Genomic DNA, 21,654 nt, shown 5'->3' with positions numbered 1-21,654 from the left:
TAAGGCAAGGGGTCTGATGTAAAAGCAGCACATTTCTCATCAGAACACAATAAGAGAATCATATAATGATTGCTACTCTTCCTTAGAGTTCGACAGCATTATAGGTCTTTCTTCTGTTGTCCTCCCATCCTTTGATAAATGCAAATTTTGAGATTTAAAATGAAGATCAGGGTGCATGTGTTACAATTTCAACTGCTGTGCACAGCCTCATCGTACCCTATGGTGCCTTCCCACCAGCAGAGGTCTCCTCTGAGCTCCATTCCGTGCATCACAAAATATAAATCATAGATAGTAAAATTGCTTACTTTGTAATAGGTGTTATTCCAGGACAGCAGGATGTAGTCCTCACATATGGGTGACATCATCAGATGAAGCCCTGGTACGGAAAACCTCTGTCAAAAGTTTCTAGAAACTTTTGGCTGGCACTCTGAGCCTACTGAGCATGCCCAGCATGCCATGATATTCTCAGCCACAGGGGTCTCCCTTCAGTCTCGTTTGTAGAAATATGCGTGAGCTAAAAAAATAAAATAATAAAACGTATCGGACCCAACTCCGCGGGGAGGTGGGTGGGTTCTGTGAGGACTACATCCTGCTGTCCTGGGATAACACCTATTACAAGGTAAGCAATTTTGTTTTATCCCAGGACAAGCAGGATGATAGTCCTCACATATGGGTGATTAGCAAGCTACAGGCTGAGTCATTTTTACAGTATACCAACAGCATACAACTTGTGCAACAAGCACAACAACTGGTGCACTGTTGGAAAAAATGTGGCAGCCTGAAAATCACAGCAGGATGGATGTAGAAGGAGTTGGAGTTATACTGGAAATAAGTTCTTTAAGACAGATTGTCCAAAGGCTGAACCTTGTCATCCTTCTTTGTCCAGACAATAATGAGCTGCAAAGGTGTGAAGGGAACTCCATGTTGCAGCTTTACATATGTCAAGAATAGGCACTGAACGATAGTGTGCTACTGATGTGGACATAGCCCTTTACTGAATGTGCTTTTACTCACCCCTGGAGAGGAATCTTTGCTTTTTCATAACAGAACTCAATACAGTCTGCTAGCCAGTTGGAGAGAGTCTGTTTTCCTACTGCAACTCCTGGTTTATTTTTGTCGAAAGAAACAAAGAGTTGGGTGGATTTTCTATGGACCGCCCTGCGATTCAGGTAAAAAGCAAGTGCACGTTTACAGTCCGAGGTGTGTAAGACTCTCTCTCCATGGTGAGAGTGAGGTCTTGTAAAGAAAGTAGGCAAGACTATTGACTGATTGATATGAAAGTCTGTTACCACTTTTGGTAAGAATTTGGGGTGAGTGCAAAGGACTACTCTCTCATGCAGGAACCTTGTTGTAGGGTGAGTATGTGACGAGAGCTTGCAACTAAGAAAAGCACTTTCCATGTAAGAAATTTCTCATCACAGGAGTGTAGAGGCTCGAACAGTGAGCGCATGAGCCTTGTTAGTACTACATTCAGGTCCCATTCAGTGACCGGTGGTCGAATGGGAGGCTTAAGGTGAAGTAAGCCTCTCATGAACCTACTTACTAGGGGTTGTGCTGTTATTGGCGCATCCCCTATTCCCTTGTGGTATGCCGCTATGGCGCTTAGGTGTACCCTTACAGAGGATGTCTGGAGACCAGAATCCGACAGGTGGTATCTAGTAAAGAAGAAGTGGGGCAGGAGAAAGGGTATATACCTTTTTGTGTGCACCATTTTGTAAATCTAGTCCACTTAAAGTGGTAGGATTTACGTGTGGAAGGCTTTCGTGAAGCTACTAGAACTTGAGAGACTTGTGTTGAAAGTTTAAGTGGTTGCAGAACTAAGCTTTCAACATCCAAGCTGTTAGGGCAAGAGTTGTCAGGTTGGGATGACGCAACTTGCTCTGATTCTGAGTTATAAGAGTGGGCTCTGTGCCCAGGCGGATTGGTTGTGAGATCGAGAGGTCGAGTATGGGAAACCATACTTGTCGAGGCCAGTACAGGGCTATGAGGATCATTGTCCTTCTGTCCTGTTATAGCTTCACGAGAGTTTTCGCTATGAGCGGAATTGGAGGATACGCATATAGAAGACCTGTATTCCAGGGGCGAGCAAATGCATCCCTGGGAACTGTTTGTTGACGTCCGTGGAGGGAGCAGAACTTTGTGGTTCAGTTTGGAAGCAAAGAGGTCTATAGTTGGGCGACCCCAGCGTTGAAAGATTTTGCTCGCTATGCGTGGGTCCAGCGACCATTCGTGGGGATTGAAATGTCTACTGAGATCGTCTGCTAGGATATTTTTGATGCCCGCCAGAGAAGTTGCTCGGAGATGTATGGAATGCTCTAGAGCCCAAGCCCAAATCTGTACTGCTTCCTGGCATAGCAGATAAGAGCCTGTGCCTCCTTGTTTGTTTATGTACGACATTGCTACTGTGTTGTCTGTTTGTATCAGCACAGGCTTGTGTGAAAGGCAGTCTTTGAAGGCATAAAGGGCATATCACATCACTCGAAGTTCCAAGAAGTTTATCTGATACTGCTTTTCGAGCGTAGTCCACGTCCCTTGTGTTTGAAGGTTGTTGACGTGAGCTCCCCATCCAAGGTTAGAGGCATCTGTAGTCAGGATGACTTGCAGATTTGCCTGTTGGAATGGGAGACCAGCTTGTAGTGCTGTTTGATTTGTCCACCAGTGGAGCGATAGACGTAACTGGTCGGTGATATGAATTGTGTACGACAGTGGTTGGAAAGCTTGTAGCCATTGAGTTTTCAAAGTCCATTGAGTTCTTCTCATGGCTAGCTTTGCCATAGGTGTAACATGTACTGTCGAGGCCATGTGTCCTAGAAGAACCAGAATTTGATGGGCGGATGCGAACTGGTGATGAATTATAATGTTCGCCAAGCGTGCCAGATTGTTGGCACGGTCGCTTGGAAGGGAAGCTTTCGCCACTGTGGTGTCGAGGTCTGCTCCGATGAATGTGAGGAGTTGAGATGGCTCGATGTGAGATTTTGGATAATTGATGAGAAATCCCAGGAGGTGCAATAGTGTTATTGTGGTTTCCAAGGCACAGAGAGCTCCCTGCCTAGATGGACTTCTGATCAGCCAATCGTCTAGGTATGGAAAAACATGAATACTGTTTTTTCTTAGATGTGCGGCCACTACTGCTAGGCATTTTGTGAATACTCGAGGAGCAGAGGCCAGTCCCGAATGGTAGGACTCGATACTGGTAATGATTCTTTCCCACGACGAATCGTAGGTACTTGCGATGTTGTGTGGAAATTGGTATGTGTGCATAAGCGTCTTGAAGATCCAGAGAACAGAGCCAATATCCCTTTTGAAGTAATGGAAGGATGGTTCCCAGAGATACCATCCGAAACTTTTGTGTAGAAATTTGTTGAGATTTCGGAGGTCTAAGATAGGGCGAAGGCCGCCTGCTTTCTTTGGAATTAGGAAATATCGGGAATAGAACCCCGTGCCTTGTTGAGACCTGGTCACTGGTTCGAAGGCCCTGGCAGTCAGCAAAGTAGAGAGTTCTACTTGGAGTTGAGGTGTGATGACTATGTTTATCCAAAGTGGAATGGGAGGAAAATGCGGGGGTATTGCTTTGAATTTTAGGTGATATCCCCGATTTAGTATGGCTAATACCCATTGGTCTTTTGTGATGAGACTCCATTGATGTTGGAAATAATGAAGTCGACCTCCTACTGGTAGGGAGGGCATAGGGTTGAGAAAGAGGCTTCTGTTCTCTTGATTCGGTTCAACAACCCGCTGCTGGTCCAGTTTGGGGTGGTGGCTGGGTTTTTTTGTTGTTTTGGCTGACACGGACGTCCTCTTTGTGATGGATGGTACTGACGTGCTGAAGAGGCAGGTGGGTAATACCTTCTATTTCTATAGAAGGGTCGCCTCGTGTCCCTGCGAGTTGGCCGTCTTAGGGAGGATGGCTGATCTGCTGGCAATTAGGAGAGCTGCCAGAGTGTCTCATGATGGTCTTTCAACTGAGATACTGTAGCTTGGATCTGTTCTCCAAAAAGATTGTCTCCAACACAAGGGAGATATGCTAGCCTTTCCTGGACTTCCTGTCTGAGGTCAGAGGCCTTGAGCCAGGCCCATCTTCTCGCATTTATTGCAGAGGCTGATTGACGAGTTGATGTTTTGAACAAGTCATAAGCTGCTCTCACCTTGTGTTTGCCAGATTCCAATCCTTTTTCAACTAATGTAGCCAAAGGTAGTTGATGTTGCTGTGGAAGGTTATCTACAATACCCTGTACTTGTTTCCACAAGTTTCTTTGGTATTGTGTCATATAGAGCTGGTATGCTGCAATGCGTGCTACCAGCATGGAACCTTGATAGACTTTCTTCTCTAAGGTATCTAAGAAGCGTTGCTCCTTCCCCTAGTGAAACAGATGAGTGAGGTTTTTGTTTTCAGGCTTTTTTCTGAGCCGATTCTACAACTACCGAATGGTGAAGTAGTTGGGGTTTCTGATACCCTGGAGCATGTTGCACTAAGTAAGTGGCATCTGTTCTCCAATTTACTGCTGGGACTGAGCAGGGATATTCCCACATTCATTGTTGCAGTTCCAAAAGGACTTCATGGATTGGGATTGCCATTATTTCCTTCGGTGCGTCCACGAATTGAAGGACTTCTAGGGCCTTATGTCTGGTATCCTCCTCCGTGATCAATTCAAAAGGAATTGTCTCTGCCATTTCTTTAATAAAACTTGTAAATGACAAATCTTCAGGAGGGGATTTTTTTCTCTCCTCTGGTGGAGAGGGCTCTGATTGCAGTTCCTCTGACTCCGTGTCCATATCAACATCCTTCCAAGGAGTATATTGAGGATGATAATGGGAGTCAGGGTCCTCTGGTTGTATATGATGCTTTGATTTAAACACAGCCTTTGCTGGTATGTGTTTTGGCATCGTTGGTAATGAGGGCATCGATGGCATCGGTGGAAATCGATTCTGGGTATCACTCGATGGACTAGGATGTATTGGCATCGATGGATCCTTGAATGGCATCGAGGGTTTCTTCGGAACTCGATGCCGGTGAAGGCCCGATGGTCCTGGGATGGAATCGGGAGTCCCTATCATCCTCATCCAATGATCAGGGAATCGGAATGGCTGGAGCCACCGGTGGGTGCATCAGCATCGATGGCAACGATGGTTGTATCGATAGAATCAGTGCCGTCGGTGTCGGAGGAAAAGCTCCTATCAAGGCATAGAGTCTATTCAGCAAAGGCTGAAAAATTGGCTGGTCTGTAGATTCCGTAAAGCCTCGAAGACGGCTTATTGGACTATATTAGTCACTTCTTCTTCCCTGGAAACTGGGACAGTGTCCACTGTCACTGGGGAAGGTACTTCTGGTGCTATTGGCACTTCCACGATGATTTGTGGTGGCACATCCTCTGACACCGAGCCCGGTGGAGAGCACTGCGGTTCCTCATGTACAGCCAGTGGAGTTGGCTCTAGTACACAGACCTTCTTTGGCATTGGTTCGATGGACTTCGATGCTGACGTCGATGCCTTATTATCCGATGGGTCGATGGATCGGTGGCAATACCGCTTCTTTTCTCGATGACCTTTCGATGCTGAAGAAGATGCTATCAAGGATATCGACGGTGCCGATGATGGAAGGTCATCGGTTCTTTTTTCACCTCGATGTTTAGTAACAGAGGGAGGTGTTACCCTTGAGGATGACATCGACGATGACTATGGAATTTTTTTAAACAATTCTTCCATCTTATCCAAATGGGCACGCCTGCCCTTCGGTGTCATCTGGGCACAGGTTGAACAAGCCTGGACATCGTGGCCTGATCCCAGGCACAGAACATATACATAATGTGGGTCAGTAATGGACATAGTCCGGTTACAATCTGGACATTTTTTGAAACTGGAGGCCATGATAAAGTTGTGGCCTAATAATGGTCGATGACCGGCGGGTAATCGATAGTGAGGTGACCGGAATCGACCGAGAGCTAACCAAAAAATGTACTCACCAAGACTATGTCATAGAGAGACCCAAATGTGAAGAAAATGTGACTGAAAAAAGTTTTCTTCCCTTAAGTAAATGAGGGAAATTTTTCAAGAGCTCCTGATCTGCTTTGCTTACAGCAAGGTGGAAAAAAAGAGACTGAAGGGAGATTCCTGTGGCTGAGAATATCATGGCATGCTGGGCATGCTCAGTAGGCTCAGAGGGCCAGCCAAAAGTTTCTAGAAACTTTTGACAGAGGTCTTCCGTACTAGGGCTCCATCTGATGATGTTACCCATATGTGAGGACTATCATCCTGCTTGTCCTGGGATAATGTAGTTAACGCAGTAGTACTATTTTCATTTCTAAAATACAACTTACTTTAAATAATTCCAAACAGGAAGCAGCAAAGACTAGAAACTGGCAACTTTTTGTCCTAACATATGCTTGCTAACACAGTATTTTTTCATTCTTTTGGAATTCCACACCTTACATTCATGGCTCTACTCCATTTTTTAAAAATGTATTTCACAGACTCTACTCTTCTATTTTTCACATTGCTTATATACTTTACATATACAATGCTTGCAAGGGGTTTTGATAACACCCAGATTTGCTTCAATTCATATTGCTAAGAATGGTAATATAGAAAAATTTAAAAATATTAAAGGGCAGTTCTCAATAAAGAAATGAAGACAAAGAAAAAAAGGTTGCTTAATTTTGTTTTAAATGACAATTGTTTAGAAAAGATTTGCTACTAATGCTCTTTTAAATAGATTTTGAAAGATGATGTTGATATTTATATAACTGAAATACCAAATTAAAGTATCCTACTAGGAAAGGCAGAAAATTAGTTTGCATATTGGAGGAGCAGCCCTAGTGGTTAGAGCAGCAGGGTGTAAACCAGAGAAGCAAGAATTCAAATCCCACTGCCGCTCCTTGTGACCTTAGCCAAGTCACTTTACCCTCCATTGCCTCAGGTACAAACAGGGACATAACTTTTAAATGGGCACATGTGCACCCGTTCCTCAGCCTGCATCAAGGGACATGGCCATTTTATAACATACGTGCGTATATGCACTTATGTTATAAAACAGGCTGACTGTACGCACATGCACTTGAAAGAATTTCTAGCACCTTCAGTATTACCTATTCCTCCACCCAAAACTAAGAGAGCATCAGGACATAGTCCGTGTGGTAACTGTAGTGTTTGTTTTGTTAGAGCACAGAGTTTGAAAATTCAGAATACGGACAAAATATACAAACTCAGTGATTCAACAAATTGCAAAAGCTCTGGAGTCATTTATGTGGCCATATGTCCTTGCAAAAAATTAGACAGTTCAACAGAAGGATTATAGAACATAAAAGTGCGATTAATAGATTAAAAGAGGGCAAACCCTTGGTTGCACATTGCATTGAGACTGGTCACAAATTCACAGATTTTAAGTTTTGTGTAAAACAAAAAATACGTGTTAACTGGAGAGGTGGCGATTTCAATAATGTACTCCTTAGAAGCAAGCAAAGATTTATTTTTGAATTCAATACCATGGCACCGATTGGTCTCAATAATGAATTTGATTTAGGAGTATATTTATGAACAACTTTGTGTTAGTATTTTTTAGCTTGATTTTTTATAGGAGCCAATATGTTCAGTTTATCATTTTCATATTTTTATATTTATGTATTTACATTATTTCACAATTCATCACAATTTCATAATTTTACATTTTTTTAGGTAATAACACACCTAGTGTATCATATTTCCTATTATTTTACTTTATTTTGTATACATCATTTTTAATTTTATGTTTACACAATTATCAACATCTACTTTTTTATACATATGACATTTTTTGTTTTCAGTTCAGACATATTACAAATTCTGATTTAAGGAAAAGATTTTATTTAAATTATAATAAGGGCTACTTACAGTGATATACACACAAAAAGACAAGGTTTTCTTTTTCAGTTTTTTTAGATCATTTTATTCTGCATCTGCATTTTGACCAACGGGTTGTTTTTCTTCACATTGCATTTCAGCAATGGTTTATCATACAGTGGAGCATATATTATGATTTTTTAACATTGGCAAAATTTAAGTTGTTTTGTAATACATTCATTTATTAGTCAGAGGCTATTTTGATTTTTTGGCGCGAAAAACCATCTCTCGTCTCGCGAGAGTTTCCATAAATACCCTCATAGGCGGCGTTTTCAATTTGTATTAGCTGGAATACTGTTTGTTCGCTTTGTATGTAAGTAATTGTTTGCATTTTTTATCCTCGGCTGCTATTTCATTAATACATCTTACATTGTAAGCAAATCGCTATTGTTGTTTGTCTTTTACGCCTTTTTATGAAGCAGCAAAATCGATCTTAAGTTCAGAGGCTGCTGGTGTCTGACGTGATAAACATTATCTTAGTTGAGAGAGTTTTTAGAAATATTCTTGCTGGCGGCGGTTCCAGTCCTTAGTCATTGTAGTATTGTTTACAAACTAAATAAGTGAGTAATTGCTTGAAATGTCTAGCTCGTCCTCTGTCATTTTATTAGCGTATTAGTAATAGTCTAATAAGTGGCACAATATTGATCACTGTCAAGCTGGTTCCAAAAAATGAAATGGTTCTCGAGCATGACATGATAGCATGTTTAAACATCGATTTTAACTGTACTTTTCCTTTGGTTTTGAACTGTAATGTTGCACTTGTTTTACCTCTGTTTTTGACACTGACACGAAGCTAGTGATATACGCTATTGTTGTCCAACCAGCAATACATACTATCGGTTGAACATTAATATATTACACAACATTTTACTTTGGTTGTCTATCATTTTAAATACTTCGTTCAATAGGGTTAATTTAAATGTGTTTCTTATGATTAATATTTGGTTGTGATTTCTTTTTGTTTTAAATTTCTTCCGTGCCAAAAGTGTGTGCAATTATATTTCTATAAGTAATTCACTTTTCATTTTATTTATTGCAGAAACATATATTTGAATAATATTGCCCTCACTGTTGCTATTACATGGCAATGTAGTGTGTTTAAGGAAAAGGTCTTATGATATGATAAGAAATCAACTACACTGTAGGTAGTCCTTTCATTTTTCATTTATTATTTTCAGTTTCATTTTATTTTTCAATTTTGTATTTATTCTCAGTTTTTTTCTGTTGGGTATAGGAATATTACTGCAATATCATCTTTGCTAACATACCTAAGTCCTGGTTCAATAAAGTAAGCATCATGTTCAATGTCATTGCATTTCATTCATTATTTATTTATTTTTTAATTTTTATTTTTCCGAATAATTTGTTTACAACTACTATTGACTCCACATTTTTATTAAAACAAATTGCATTATTTTTCTAACACAAAGTTAGCCTCTCCAATTTTACTGGATCACTTTAACTCAGAATACTGTTTGCTTTGTTTCTATTTCCTGCACCATTTTGATGTCTGTTAAACATATATGTTTTGTTTTATTGTATGTTATGAGTTTGTACATCCATATATGTAATTTGTTTTAACTTTTGAATTGTTTTTATTGCCTTGAGACATGACTTTTATTATTTGACATATATATGTTTTATTTTATTGTAAGGTTTGAGTTTGTACATCTATATATGTTATTTATTGTTTTATTTTTTAATTATTTAATTGTATTTATTTCTAATATTTGTATGTCTATTTTCAGTTGCCCCTGAGGCAGCTCTATGTAAGAGAGCGAAACTCAGCCAGAGTCGGGCATTTTTAATAAAAGGGCTTGTTTTCATCATCCGATTCCTATTGTCTTCACTGTCACGCAATTTTAAGTAGACATGCGCAAATGCCTACTTAGGTAGGGGTATTTTGAAAGACATGCATGTCAAACCCATTAAAGGTCTGGGCAATTCATTCCCAGGGCGCCTAGGCAAGGGATAGGACTTCCAAATCCCCCTAGTTTAATGGCCTCCCTTCTTCCCTGTTAGCCCGGACCCTCAAAATCTCGCTGATCTATCTATTAATCTTTACTTTATTACTTACATGTCCTCCATATCAGAAGTAAAGTTATGTAGCAGGGGACCCCAGGGCGTGCCTGTGAGCATAAGTATTTACACACAAATTGGAAGTTGAAATCCAGGAATGTCAATGCCATGCCCCTTTTTTTGAAATTTTTCATTCGTGCATATAGTGGGAGATAAACGCGTACACGGTCGACTTTTAAAATCTGCTTGGCGCATGATGGACCACAACCTGTGCATTTGTCTCCGGGGCTTTTAAAATTCACTTATTAGATTGTAAGCCCTCTCGGGATGGGGAAATACCTACAGTACCTGAGTGCAAACTGCTTTGAAAGTGCCTGAAAAGTTGAATATGATTCAAATAAAAGCAAGTGTTGCTTACCTATAACAGATGTTCTCACAGGATAGCAGGATGTTAGTCCTCACATATGGGTGACATCACAGGATGGAGCCCTGTACGGAAAACTTTTCTGTCAAAGTTTCTACAAAGCTTTGACCGACACTGGCACACTGAGTGCACTGAGCATGCTAAGCCTGCAATTATCTCTGTGAGCCACAGGTGTCTCCCTAAGTCTCATCTTATAGCTAAAAGTGCAAGAGAAACTAAAATAAAAGTAAAAACGTAAACAGACCCAACTCCGCGGGGTGGCGGGTGGGTTTCATGAGGACTAACATCCTGCTGTCCTGTGAGAACACCTGTTACAGGTAAGCAATACTTGCTTTCTCACAGGACAAGGAGGATGGTAGTCCTCACATATGGGTGAGTACCGAGCTGAGGATTCCCGAGAGCGCACCAAATGCATCCAAGACGCGCGAAAGGCGCATTGACGGGGGTGGAATTTGGAACAGAGGACATCCTGAAACCCTTAACGGGTTGGTGGAAGGATGTTAGGTAGTTAAACCGAAAAGAATAAGAGTAGGCGGACTGGCCAAACATGGAGCATGCCGGCTAGTCGTATCTAAGCAATAATGGGCTGGGAAGGTATGGAGAGAACTCCAGGTTGCAGCCTGATAAATATGTACAAGCAGCAGCAGCCAAGGGGAAGCTATTAAGGCTGGGACGGACGCAACAGAGTGTGGTTACACACAGTGCTGTAGTGAAATGTCTGCTTGTTGGTAGGAAAAAGAGATACAGACCGTCGATTAGGAGGAATAGGTCTGTTTGCCCACTGGAACTCGCAGCTTGACTCTTGCCACAGAAGGAAAGAGTTAGGTGGAATTCCTATGGAATGTAGTGCGATCTAGATAGAATGCAAGTGCACTATTACTGTCCAAGAAGTGGAAAAAACCCTCTCGCTTTGGTGAGAGAGAAGTGTTGGGAAAAATGGGCAGAGTATATTTTGAGTAAGGTGAGATGCAACGTCTACCTTAAGAAAGATATGAAGTTGAATACGTAAAACCACTCTGTCACGGAGGAACGGAGGGTCGGATGAATATGTAACAAGGTGTGTAACTCACTGACCCTGTTGGCAGAAATGACATTTATGAGGGAAAGAATTTCCCATGTCAAACTGTGAAATGAGAGGAATGGAAAGGCTCGAACGGAGAATGTATGAGACTTATAGGGATAAGATATAGGTTCCATTCCGTGACTAGTGAAAATAGAGGTGGCTTGATCAGTGGATAATCCATGGTAAATTGACTCAGAAGGGGTTTATCGTTAATCGGGTATCCCCACTCCCAAACGATACACCAATTGGAACAGAGGTGTACTTATGTGGAGGATGTCTGGAGAGTAGGATCCGAGGGAGCACGAGAAAAGAGTGGTGTAGAAAAAGAAAAAGGGAAATATCCTTTTGTATGCGTCATGTGGTAAATCATGCCATTTTGAATGGTAGGATTTAGGTGTGGAAGGTTTTGTGACGCTACCAGTACCTGAGAACATCAGTGAGTCTTCGATTTGAGACTGACTTGTGAGAAGGCGAATTGGTTACTGGTGTGATAGATTGAGAAGTATGGGAAGCATACTGGTCTCAGCCAGGACGTGGGTCTGAGGAACAGTGACCCCGTCCCAGTTCAACATTGGAAGAGTGCTGGCTATGAGAGGCAGCGGAAGAGACACATTTAAGAGGCCCTTGATGGAAGAAAGGCATCTATGGGAACGCATTGGAAACATGTGTAGGGAGTAGAATCTGTGCACCGTATGGTTCGATTCGGACGCAGAGGGCAAGTACAGTTGACTTCAGCGTTAGAAGATCTTTCCCGATACACATGTATTCCGAGACCATTCGAGAGGATGGAACCTACATGGAGAAGGTCTGCTAGTGCGTTCAGTAAATCTCTTAGATAAGTGGCCCGAGGATACATGGAGTAAGCAAGGGCCAAGGGTAGAGCTGCGCAGTTTCCTTGCAGAGCAGCTAAGAGGTTATGCGTGCTTGTGTGTTGGAAAGCACATTGTCCCTATGCTATCTGTCTGTATGCACAAAGATTTGTTGCATTGGCAGTATTGGAAGGCATAAGGGTATAACGCATGGCTACAAGCTTCAGGAAGTTCATGTGAAACTGTGCCTGGAGTGGACTAGACACATATTGGGTTGAGAAGCTTTCAGGTCAAACTTTACAACCCTGAGTAAATGTGAGCATGAGCAGAATCAGACTAGGTTTTGGTTCTAGATCTGCAATATGGATGAGGGACGAAAGCGGCTGAACAGCTTAGACCCACTGATAATGGAATTTCACTGAATCTAACTCAAAGCAGTTTTGGATCTATGAGGAAATTGCATAGTGAAAAAAACCCCATGGCCCGACAATGAAGAATTGAGGGGCTGAATTTATGGAAAATGCACGCAGGGACATGTAAGAATTTATTAGAATGTCTGCACGTATGCTGGACAGGAAGGTCATTATGACTGTGGTGTCCTGAAGTGTTGTATAAGGGATTTATGGCAGTGACAGTAATCCCAGTTAGTAAATGTATAGTGAGTCATGAAGAAGTTAGAGCTCCTTGCGTGGACTGACTGTGATCCAGTATTTGCTGGATCTCGTGTTTAGCAGATCAGCGAATACACCTGGAACTTTGGTTCTGAAGCAGAAACCAGAGTATTAATCAGTACAGAGCCTCATTGCTGAAAAAGGGAGGATGCCCTAATGCAATCCCAAAGAAATGATAGAGAGGTTCTCTTGGTATTGTGGCTGACATAGCTGGCATGGCGATATGTGACATTAATACGGTTCTTGGAAGGTACATGACCTAGAACTTTTCTAACCATGTGGCTCGAATTAGAGAACACATCTCAAAGGGAATGCCACAGAAGCGGGTACTTACCCATCTGATGTGGATCGCCGAAGGACGAACTGGTGAAGATTGCTGGCTCCGTGGATTTCAGGAGTCATCGAGGGAGTAGACGCCCATCTCAAATCTGATGCCTGGTATGGTGGCGCAGGTATAGAGGAGACAGGCTGAGAGTGGCTGGCGCTACCACGGTAGTATTTTGTGGAGGGCCACAATACCCCACCGATGTTGGTGGGGCATGCCTCGGGAACAGGGGAGCCGATTAACAGCTCGTGAATCTGGCCCTCGTCACAGCTGTTCGATGTCTCGTGACACCACTGCAGAATTCTTCGGAACTTGTTCCGGTGTTTCTGGAGCACCAAGGACTGCCAATACTGTGCGGAACAGTGTTGATGGCAGTGGTGATGTTGCTCTGCCCGAGCACTGTCCAGCATCGAGAAGGATAGCACCAATGTACTGGATGGCGTCGGTGGCAGACGGTCACCGTGTTGGTGACTATGCATGCCACGGTGCTCAGCCCGGGATTTCCCCAGCGCCGAGGATGGATGCCCTCGCTGTCTTGGATGGCGACTGATGACGGACTGTCAGCATGCCTGCACTGCTCCTGGCACTATATAGTGCCGTAGGCTAATACGGGGCTTTAATAAAAACCCAAAGCATGGAGCAATGTGTTTAGGCGAGGGCATTACGTGGCGGTGCTATGTCAGTATTGACGGTGTCGATGGTAGCCGAAGCGGCCTTGAGGGACTAGGCCAGAGCAATGACAGTGACGGAAGGACTGACGGCATTGGCGTAGGTATCTATGAAAACGATGTAGCATTGAAAAAACATTGTTGGCATCAGAAAAATGATACCGGCATCGATGTCGATAACCGCATCGATAGGAACGAAGACACCGATGGGATCGGACCCTGGCATCGATGCCCACCGATGGGATCGGACCCTGGCATCGATGCCCACCAATGGGATCGGAACCTGGCATCGATGGAAATGTCCTGGGCATCAATGGCATCAATAAAATAAAGGATGGCATCGTTGGAGTGCCCCAGGCGACTGTGGCATCAACCCGGGCATGGCTGGCACCGACAAGACAAGGTGTATGTCGATGGCATCCATCCGGGTAGTGATGGCACCGATGAAACCCACGAAAAAATCAGTGCCATGGATGAAAAACATGGCTGGCACTGATAGAAAAGATGCAGGGACCGATGGCATCAGTGTACCATGGGGTGGGGGGGGGGGGGTACCGTTGGCATCTAAGAATCCAGGACGGTCTGAAGGGGGTACAGATGGTAGCGATGGGGGCATCGACTGCGCGAGGGTACCGAGGAAATCGAAGGTCCTGAATCGACAGGGGCCCTGGCGGCAACAGAAACCATGGAAGTCCCTGTCCCACTAGCGCTAATAACCAGAGTGTCATAGAGGGACACTCGCAGGCTATGTGTGGCTAACTGAAAACATAGGGAGAGGGAAGGCCACAGTTGGTTGGCAGGCCAGGGAGGTGACAGGAACCGACCGAAAAAACAGGACATAGTACTCACCGAGCGTCGAATACACGTACGCGAAGGGAGACCCGTGCAGGGAAAAGTGTTTGTGAAGTAAAAGTTTAAGTGTTTCCATGTGGAAAAAGTGTTAGAATTTCTCACAGAGCTCCTAACCGCTATGCTTACTGTAGAGCGGAAAAAGACCGAGGGAGACACCTGTGGCTCACAGGGATAATTGCAGGCTGAGCATGCTCAGCGCATTCAGTGGGCCAGTGTCAGTCAAAGCTTTGTAGAAACTTTGACAGAAAAGTTTTCCATACAGGGCTCCATCCTGTGATGTCACCCATATGTGAGGACTACCATCCTGCTTGTCCTGTGAGAATAAATGAATCCCAAAGTAAGAGATATAAGTTTTATAGTAATTTTGAAAATATATTTGTCTGTATGCTATTCATAACACAATAGCTAACCTTTACTTACTGATTTGGGGTTCCTGGTGGAGAACGTGATGGCAGACTTTGTGTTTCTAGCCTGTCATCAGACAATGAATTCCTGCTGACCACTTCCCAGTCCATCCCGCTCAGCAGCTTTCGTGCCAATGGTTTACTTGGAGACCTGGATGAACAAAAGGATACCTTCTTAACCAGGGTCTTATATTAAATATACGATTCCTTTCAAAATTGCAGATATCTTCAAATGGCATAAAAAGACAACAGCTTATTGTTTTATATTGTCCTTATTGAAAATATTTTAAACATTTCTATGAACACTGATGTTCTCTTATATAATCCAAAGAAAATTCAGTACTTTCAATACCTTTCTTCACAATGCACAGAACAAGGTAAAATGAATGTATCCATACATGACAAAGCCCTGACTAAATGAACACTATGGGCTCCCATGGAACTTTCAAACAACAATATGGAATTCCCTACCAATTGATTTAAGACTTGAGCCTTTCTTCATAATATTTTAAAAAAGAACTGAAAACATGGCTTTTTCAAAAAGCATACTCAACATGATAAAACATATTATTCTTCTAATCTCATTTTAACTATTTCTCATTACTTCTTTTTCATATTTTTAATTCTCTTTTTACATTTAGTTTTCTCACTGTTATGATTATTACAATGTAATATTTCTAACTTTTTGTTATATGTACACCGAGATGTGATGACTGTAGTTGAATATCTGTATATAAAAAACAAAAATAAAATAAATAAATACCCTAAGTGCAAATTTTCTTACTACTTCTTTGTGATATACAACTACTGCCACCATTATTCCACCTTAAAGGTGATTAAAATGTATAAGGTACTCTAGGCTGAGCTCTATATAACAGATATTACATGAATACATATTTTGAGGTCAATTTATAGAAATCTTTATGTGCATAACTTTTCGAGGGAGATGCTATAGAGAGTTTCCCCATAGAAAATTCACTTGCAAGCTCTTGAGTACATAAGAACATAATAAGAAATTGCTATGCTGGGTCAGACCAAGGGTCCATCAAGTCCAGCATCCTGTTTCCAACAGAGGCCAATCCAGGCCACAAGAACCTGGCAATTACCCAAACACCTTCTGCAGGAGGATACTACTTCCTCTGGCGATAAGGCATCCTCGAGCTCTGACCAGAGGATTTCCTGGCAGAGGACAGCAGGTCCAATGTACTGGCAGAGAGATGCTGAAGGGTCTCGTGGTGATTCTTCAACTGAGCCACAGCATCCCTGACTGTCACAAAAGAGATTCTCACCAGTGCAAGGCAGATCCACAAGTTTCTCCTGGACCTCCGGCCAGAGATCAGAGGCTCAGAGCCCACAGCTACTAGGGTAGCAGCTGTGGGCACCAATACCCACAGCTGCTACCCTAGTGTTGCGTTCGTGCCTGTTCCTTGCCCTCGCTCCACCCTCTCTACTTATGTGGCGACTCCCTCCAGGTCTGACAAACAGTTATTACCGCGGAGTTCTCCTGCCGCATCTCGTCGGAATCCCCGGGCTGGCTTGATGCTACGGATCCACCATGTTCCTGATGACGTAGGGGCGTGAGCGCGTGCGCTCCAAACTTTATGCCGGCAAGGGCGCAAACCTCGGGGGCGTCTCCCCGTAGTGACATCATCCGCTTCCAACATAAAAGTTCTTTGATTGCTATTATGAATCAAGTTAGCAAGAACTCAAATCTTTCTCTGCCAGATTACGATTCACCCAAGCTACTCTGCTTTTGTATTTATTAGGAGTACTCGCTCCTCGGGGGCTCCGCTTTCTCTCTTATTTCAGATTGCTAGAACGGGATCCGGTACTTGTCCCTCGAGGGTCTACGTCCTTGAATACTTGGAAGACTCCTACTGCTTGGAAGCGATCACAGACGTGAACACTGTGAGCCTATTACAGATAGGAACCGGTACTCGCTCCACGAGGGCCCATATTCCTAATCTCTTAGACTTCCTTCTGTCTAGACATTATCGCAGGTACGGAGATCGTGCGTTATTATTTCAGACTGCCTGTAGGAACCAGTACTTGTCTGCGGCTGCTGTTCCTGAATATACTGAGGACTCTCTTTGCACAAGAGGCCATTACGGATATCTACAATTGTGAGTGTATCATCTCCTACTGGTTATATATCCAGCATACCCTGTCTACTCACTATCTATAGTGTCTCCTTACAACTCAGCAACTCAGAGATCGTTATTCAAGTATCTGAGGGCCTTCAGACCTGCCGGGCACATCAGCTCACTATTGCCACCTCTGGTGGTTCTACTTCCAGTCTAATAAAGAACTATCTGTGTTGTCTCAATACTCCAGCCTAGCTGGTGGTCCCTCTCAGGACTTCCTCTTGAGAGCGCTGTCATCTGCCATTGGCCCAGGGATTCACCATTTCCATTAAGTGTTATTCCTTACACTAATAGAGCGGTATTATCAACTGCCACTCTGTGGGAGCCAACCCACATCAGATCACTAACTCCATCTAGAAATTTCTGCTCCTTGCCTGGGGGAAAGGAAGAGTGGGGTTTTGATCTCCTTGCCCTCTTTTGGGACGATTCTACAACCACAGATTGGTGATCCAACTGAGGTTTTTGAAAACCTGGGGCTGACTGTACCAAATAAGTGGTGTCAGCCTTCCTGTTGATTGGAGCAACAGAGCCAGGATGTTCCCAGTTCTTTTTGAGGAGATCCAGAAGAACCTGGTGAATAGGGATGGATGTTATTTCCTTGGGAGCATCCAGGAATTGCAACAGCTCCATCATTTGATGCCTGTCATCTTGTTCGGTCTGTAATTGGAAGGGAACCAATTCAGACATCTCCTTCACAAAATTTATGAAGGAAAGGTCCTCCGGAGGAGAACGCTTCCTTCTTTCAGTAGGAGAAGGTGATGAAGGCGAGTCATCGGTGTCTGGTGAAGAATCATCAGTCCAGGTATCATAGGGATTAGCACCTGCCCCTCTAGGAACCAGTGGAGGATGGGGGCGGTGGAATTCCTGAAGGTCCAGGTCTAGGCTCTGAAGGAATCGAAGAAAGAACTGGAGGCACCGATGAAGGCATCGAAGGCACCGGTGCAGGCATCGATGGATGGATCGGTGGCACTGGACGCATCGGCATCGATGCGTCCAGTGCCACCCCCCGATGGAGGGATGCAGAATGGTGTTTCTCCTCCCAATAAAGTAAGCGGAAAGGGCACCGGAGCCATCAGTGACCCGGGATCCATCAGTGGAAAAGCGGCAATAAGCGCTTCCACTTTCAAGAGCAGCGGTGCCAACGCTGCTGGAATCGGGTTGGTGGTCGGTTCCACGATCGGCACCGGTGTTGGAGGAACTTGGAGTCGATGCATCGCCTTGTCGATGGCCTCCTGAACCATCTGGTCCAGTTCTTCATGGAGACCTGGAGCAATCAGCCCCGGCTCTGGAAGGGGAGAAGGAGGCAGAGGCATAACCGGAGGGACCACTGTTAAAGGCGGAGTCGCGGCTCCCGATAGCTGTCCGGGTGACCCGTTCACAGAAAGGGTTGGTGCCTTTCGTGGACAGTTTTTTTTCAACGGTGGCTCGGACAATGGCAAGGTCGATGATTTCGGTCCCTCGATGATCCGAGACTTCCGATGTCGATGTTTCTCTCTACGATCCCCTCTGTCCTGAGGGGGAGTAGAGGTAGTTGAAGGCTGAGAGGTCAATGCCGGACGGTCACCAGCCGGTGGCCGATATTGATGCGAAGTGGATGGTGCCAGTTCAGATGACGTCGATGCAATAGACGGCGTCGGGGTTTGAACACGGAAGAGAAGTTCCATCTTCTCCATTCTGGCCTTGCGACTTTTTGGTGTCATTAGGGCACATTTGGTGCAGGTCAGGACATCGTGCTCACATCCAAGATACATTACAGAGACCTTTTGAGGGTCTGTTATGGACATGGTGCGGTTACAGTTCGGGCATCGACGGAACCCAGATGCCATGGCCTTGAAAAATTTGAGCAGCAGTACGGTCGACGGCCAGTAGGCCGCGAGGGCCAAACTCGACCGGAATCGACCGAAAACAGGTAAAAAACTTACCGGAGTACCGCGGCTTGAAAAAGTTGAAAGAGGGACCCCTGTGGGGTAAGAACGTTTTAAGTAATTCCATGAGGAAAATTCCTGTCAGGAATCTCTGCGGAGCTCCTTAACCGCGTGGCTAATGCTGCGTGGAAAAAAGAAGACTGAAGGGGGACCCCTGCTGGCTGCAGGGTTAGTGCCATGTTGGGCATGCCCAGTAGGTGCCAGTCAAAGTTCTAGAAACTTTGACAAAATTGTTCCGTGTTTGGGCTCCATCCTGTGATGTCCCCCATATGTGAGGACTACCATCCTGCTTGTCCTGGGAGAAACCTAATAACTCTCACAGCTATTGCAAGACATGTGCTACAGTACACCTCTACGCTGATTATATTCGAATACTCATGCCAGCACTCAACACCTGGGAAGAAAGAGCAGCAAACATGGAAAAAATGTCTCTCAGTAGCAAATTAGATTACAACTGGGGACAATATGTAGATCTACAGCTCTAACACTACATTTTCAAAAGGGAAACTTTGATAAAATGTAGAAAATAGAAAAAACAAAGGTGAAGCTGCAAAGGTTAAAAGTGTACAACAGGCATGGACATTGTTTAAAAATGCTATCTTAGAAGCGCAGTAAAGATGTATTCCAAGCATTAAGAAAGGTGGAAGGAAGGCAAAACGATTACCGGCATGGTTAAAAGGTGAAGTGAAAGAGGCTATGTTAGCCAAAAGTCATCCGTCAAAAATTGGAAGAAGGATCCATTTGAAGAAAATAGGAAAAAGGATAAGCATTGTCAAGTTAAGTGTAAAACATTGATAAGACAGGTTAAGAGACAATTTGAAATTAAGTTGGCCGTAGAGGAAAAAACTCATAATAAAATTTTTTTTTAAATATATCCGAAGCAGGAAACTTGTGAGAGTGTCGGTTGGACCATTAGATGACAGAGGGTTTAAAGGAGCTCTTAGGGAAAATAAGGCCATTGCAGAGAGAATAAATGAATTATTTGCTTCTATGTTTACTAATGAGAATATTGGGGAAATACCAGTTCTGAAGATGGCTTTCAAGGGTGATAAATCAGATGAACTGAACCAAATCATTGTGAACCTGGAAGATGTAGTAGGCTAGATTGACAAATTAAAGAGCAGCAAATCACCTGGAATGGATGGTATACACCATCCATTCCAGGTGAATGGAGGAACTAAAAAATGAAATTTCATATCTATTAGTTAAAAATTGTAACCTTTCATTAAATTCATCCATTGTACCTGAAGACTGGAGGGTGGCCAATGTAACCCCAATATTTAAAAAGGGCTCCAGGGGTGATCCGGGCAACTATAGACCAGTGAGAACCTGACTTCAGTGACGGGAAAAATAGTGTAAACCATTCTAAGGATCAAAATCACAGAGCATATAGAAAGACATGGCTTAATGGAACACAGTCAGCATTGGATTTACCCAAAGGAAGTCTTGCCTCACAAATCTGCTTCATTTTTTTGAAGGGGTTAATAAACATGTGGATAAAGGTGAACCGGTAGATATAGTGTATTTGGATTAACAAAAGGCGCTTGACAAAGTCCCTCATTAGAAGCTTCTAAGAAAATTAAAAAGTCATGGGATAGGAGGCGATGTCCTTTCATGGATTATAAATTGGTTGAAAGACAGGAAGCAGGGGGAACAAGCGAAGGAGAGAGGAGTTGGCTGTTCACTTCCTGAGACCTGCTAGGTGCTGGAAACCCCGGAATTAACATCTCCCTGGTGAGAGCAGCTGAATCGCGGAGAGTGACATCAGCTGAGTGGGCCTACCTCCTATAAGATCGGGGGTAGAGCGGAGCCTCGTTGGGGAACAAGCGAAGGAGAGAAGAGTTGGCTGTTCGCTTCCTGAGGCCTGCCAGGTGCTGGAAACTCCGGAATTAACATCTCCCTGGTGACAGCAGCTGAGTCGTGGCGAGTAATGTCAGCTGGGCGGGCCTACCTCCTATAAGATCGGGGGTAGGGCGGCGCCCTGCAGCCGTTGGCGTGTCGCCTAAGCCGCTCGTGCCAAAGGTGCGCGCGGCTTGGTCCGGCTTAGTCCGGGTGAGTCTAGTGTCTGGGATAACATCTGGCCTTCCGCTCATTTCATGGGAAGGAAAAGGAAGGAGAAAATTACAACCTCTTCTCCAGTGCATGAACACCGCACCGGCCCCATGGACCATCATGTTACAAGACGGATGGGAATGCCGAATGAGGACACTGTGGAAGCTGCATCCTTGGCTTCCTTAAGTCTTGGCGAAGGACCGATGTCTCCACCTCAGCCAAACAGAGAACTGGTAGGAGCTGTTCATGAGGATTTGAGCATGGGAATACAAGTGATAACCCCACAAACTGATAATATTGATTATGCTCAAATGAAAGGTTTGATTGAAGTTAAGCTCCCAGTTGAATTAGAGAGTAATATTAGTCCAATTGTAATACCTGACAATGTTACTCTGTTAGATCTAGGGCGGATGATAGCTAGTTTGG

At 43.8% G+C, this 21,654-nt stretch overlaps 1 protein-coding gene across 1 annotated transcript in view; it reads right to left on the bottom strand.

Moving 5' to 3' along the window:
* PTPN4 (protein tyrosine phosphatase non-receptor type 4) overlaps positions 1-21,654 on the bottom strand; it is a 685,809-nt gene that overhangs the window by 144,999 nt on the left and 519,156 nt on the right. Inside the window, exon 14 of the mRNA XM_029605153.1 lies at positions 15,124-15,258. Coding sequence (XP_029461013.1) covers positions 15,124-15,258 — 135 coding nt within the window. The remainder of the gene's footprint in view (positions 1-15,123; positions 15,259-21,654) is intronic.

The sequence above is a fragment of the Rhinatrema bivittatum genome, chromosome 6 (genome assembly GCF_901001135.1).
Source record: "Rhinatrema bivittatum chromosome 6, aRhiBiv1.1, whole genome shotgun sequence".
Lineage (NCBI taxonomy): Eukaryota > Metazoa > Chordata > Amphibia > Gymnophiona > Rhinatrematidae > Rhinatrema > Rhinatrema bivittatum.
The sequence above is the reverse complement of the archived record's forward strand: the minus strand, read 5'-3'. Positions and strand labels throughout refer to the sequence as shown.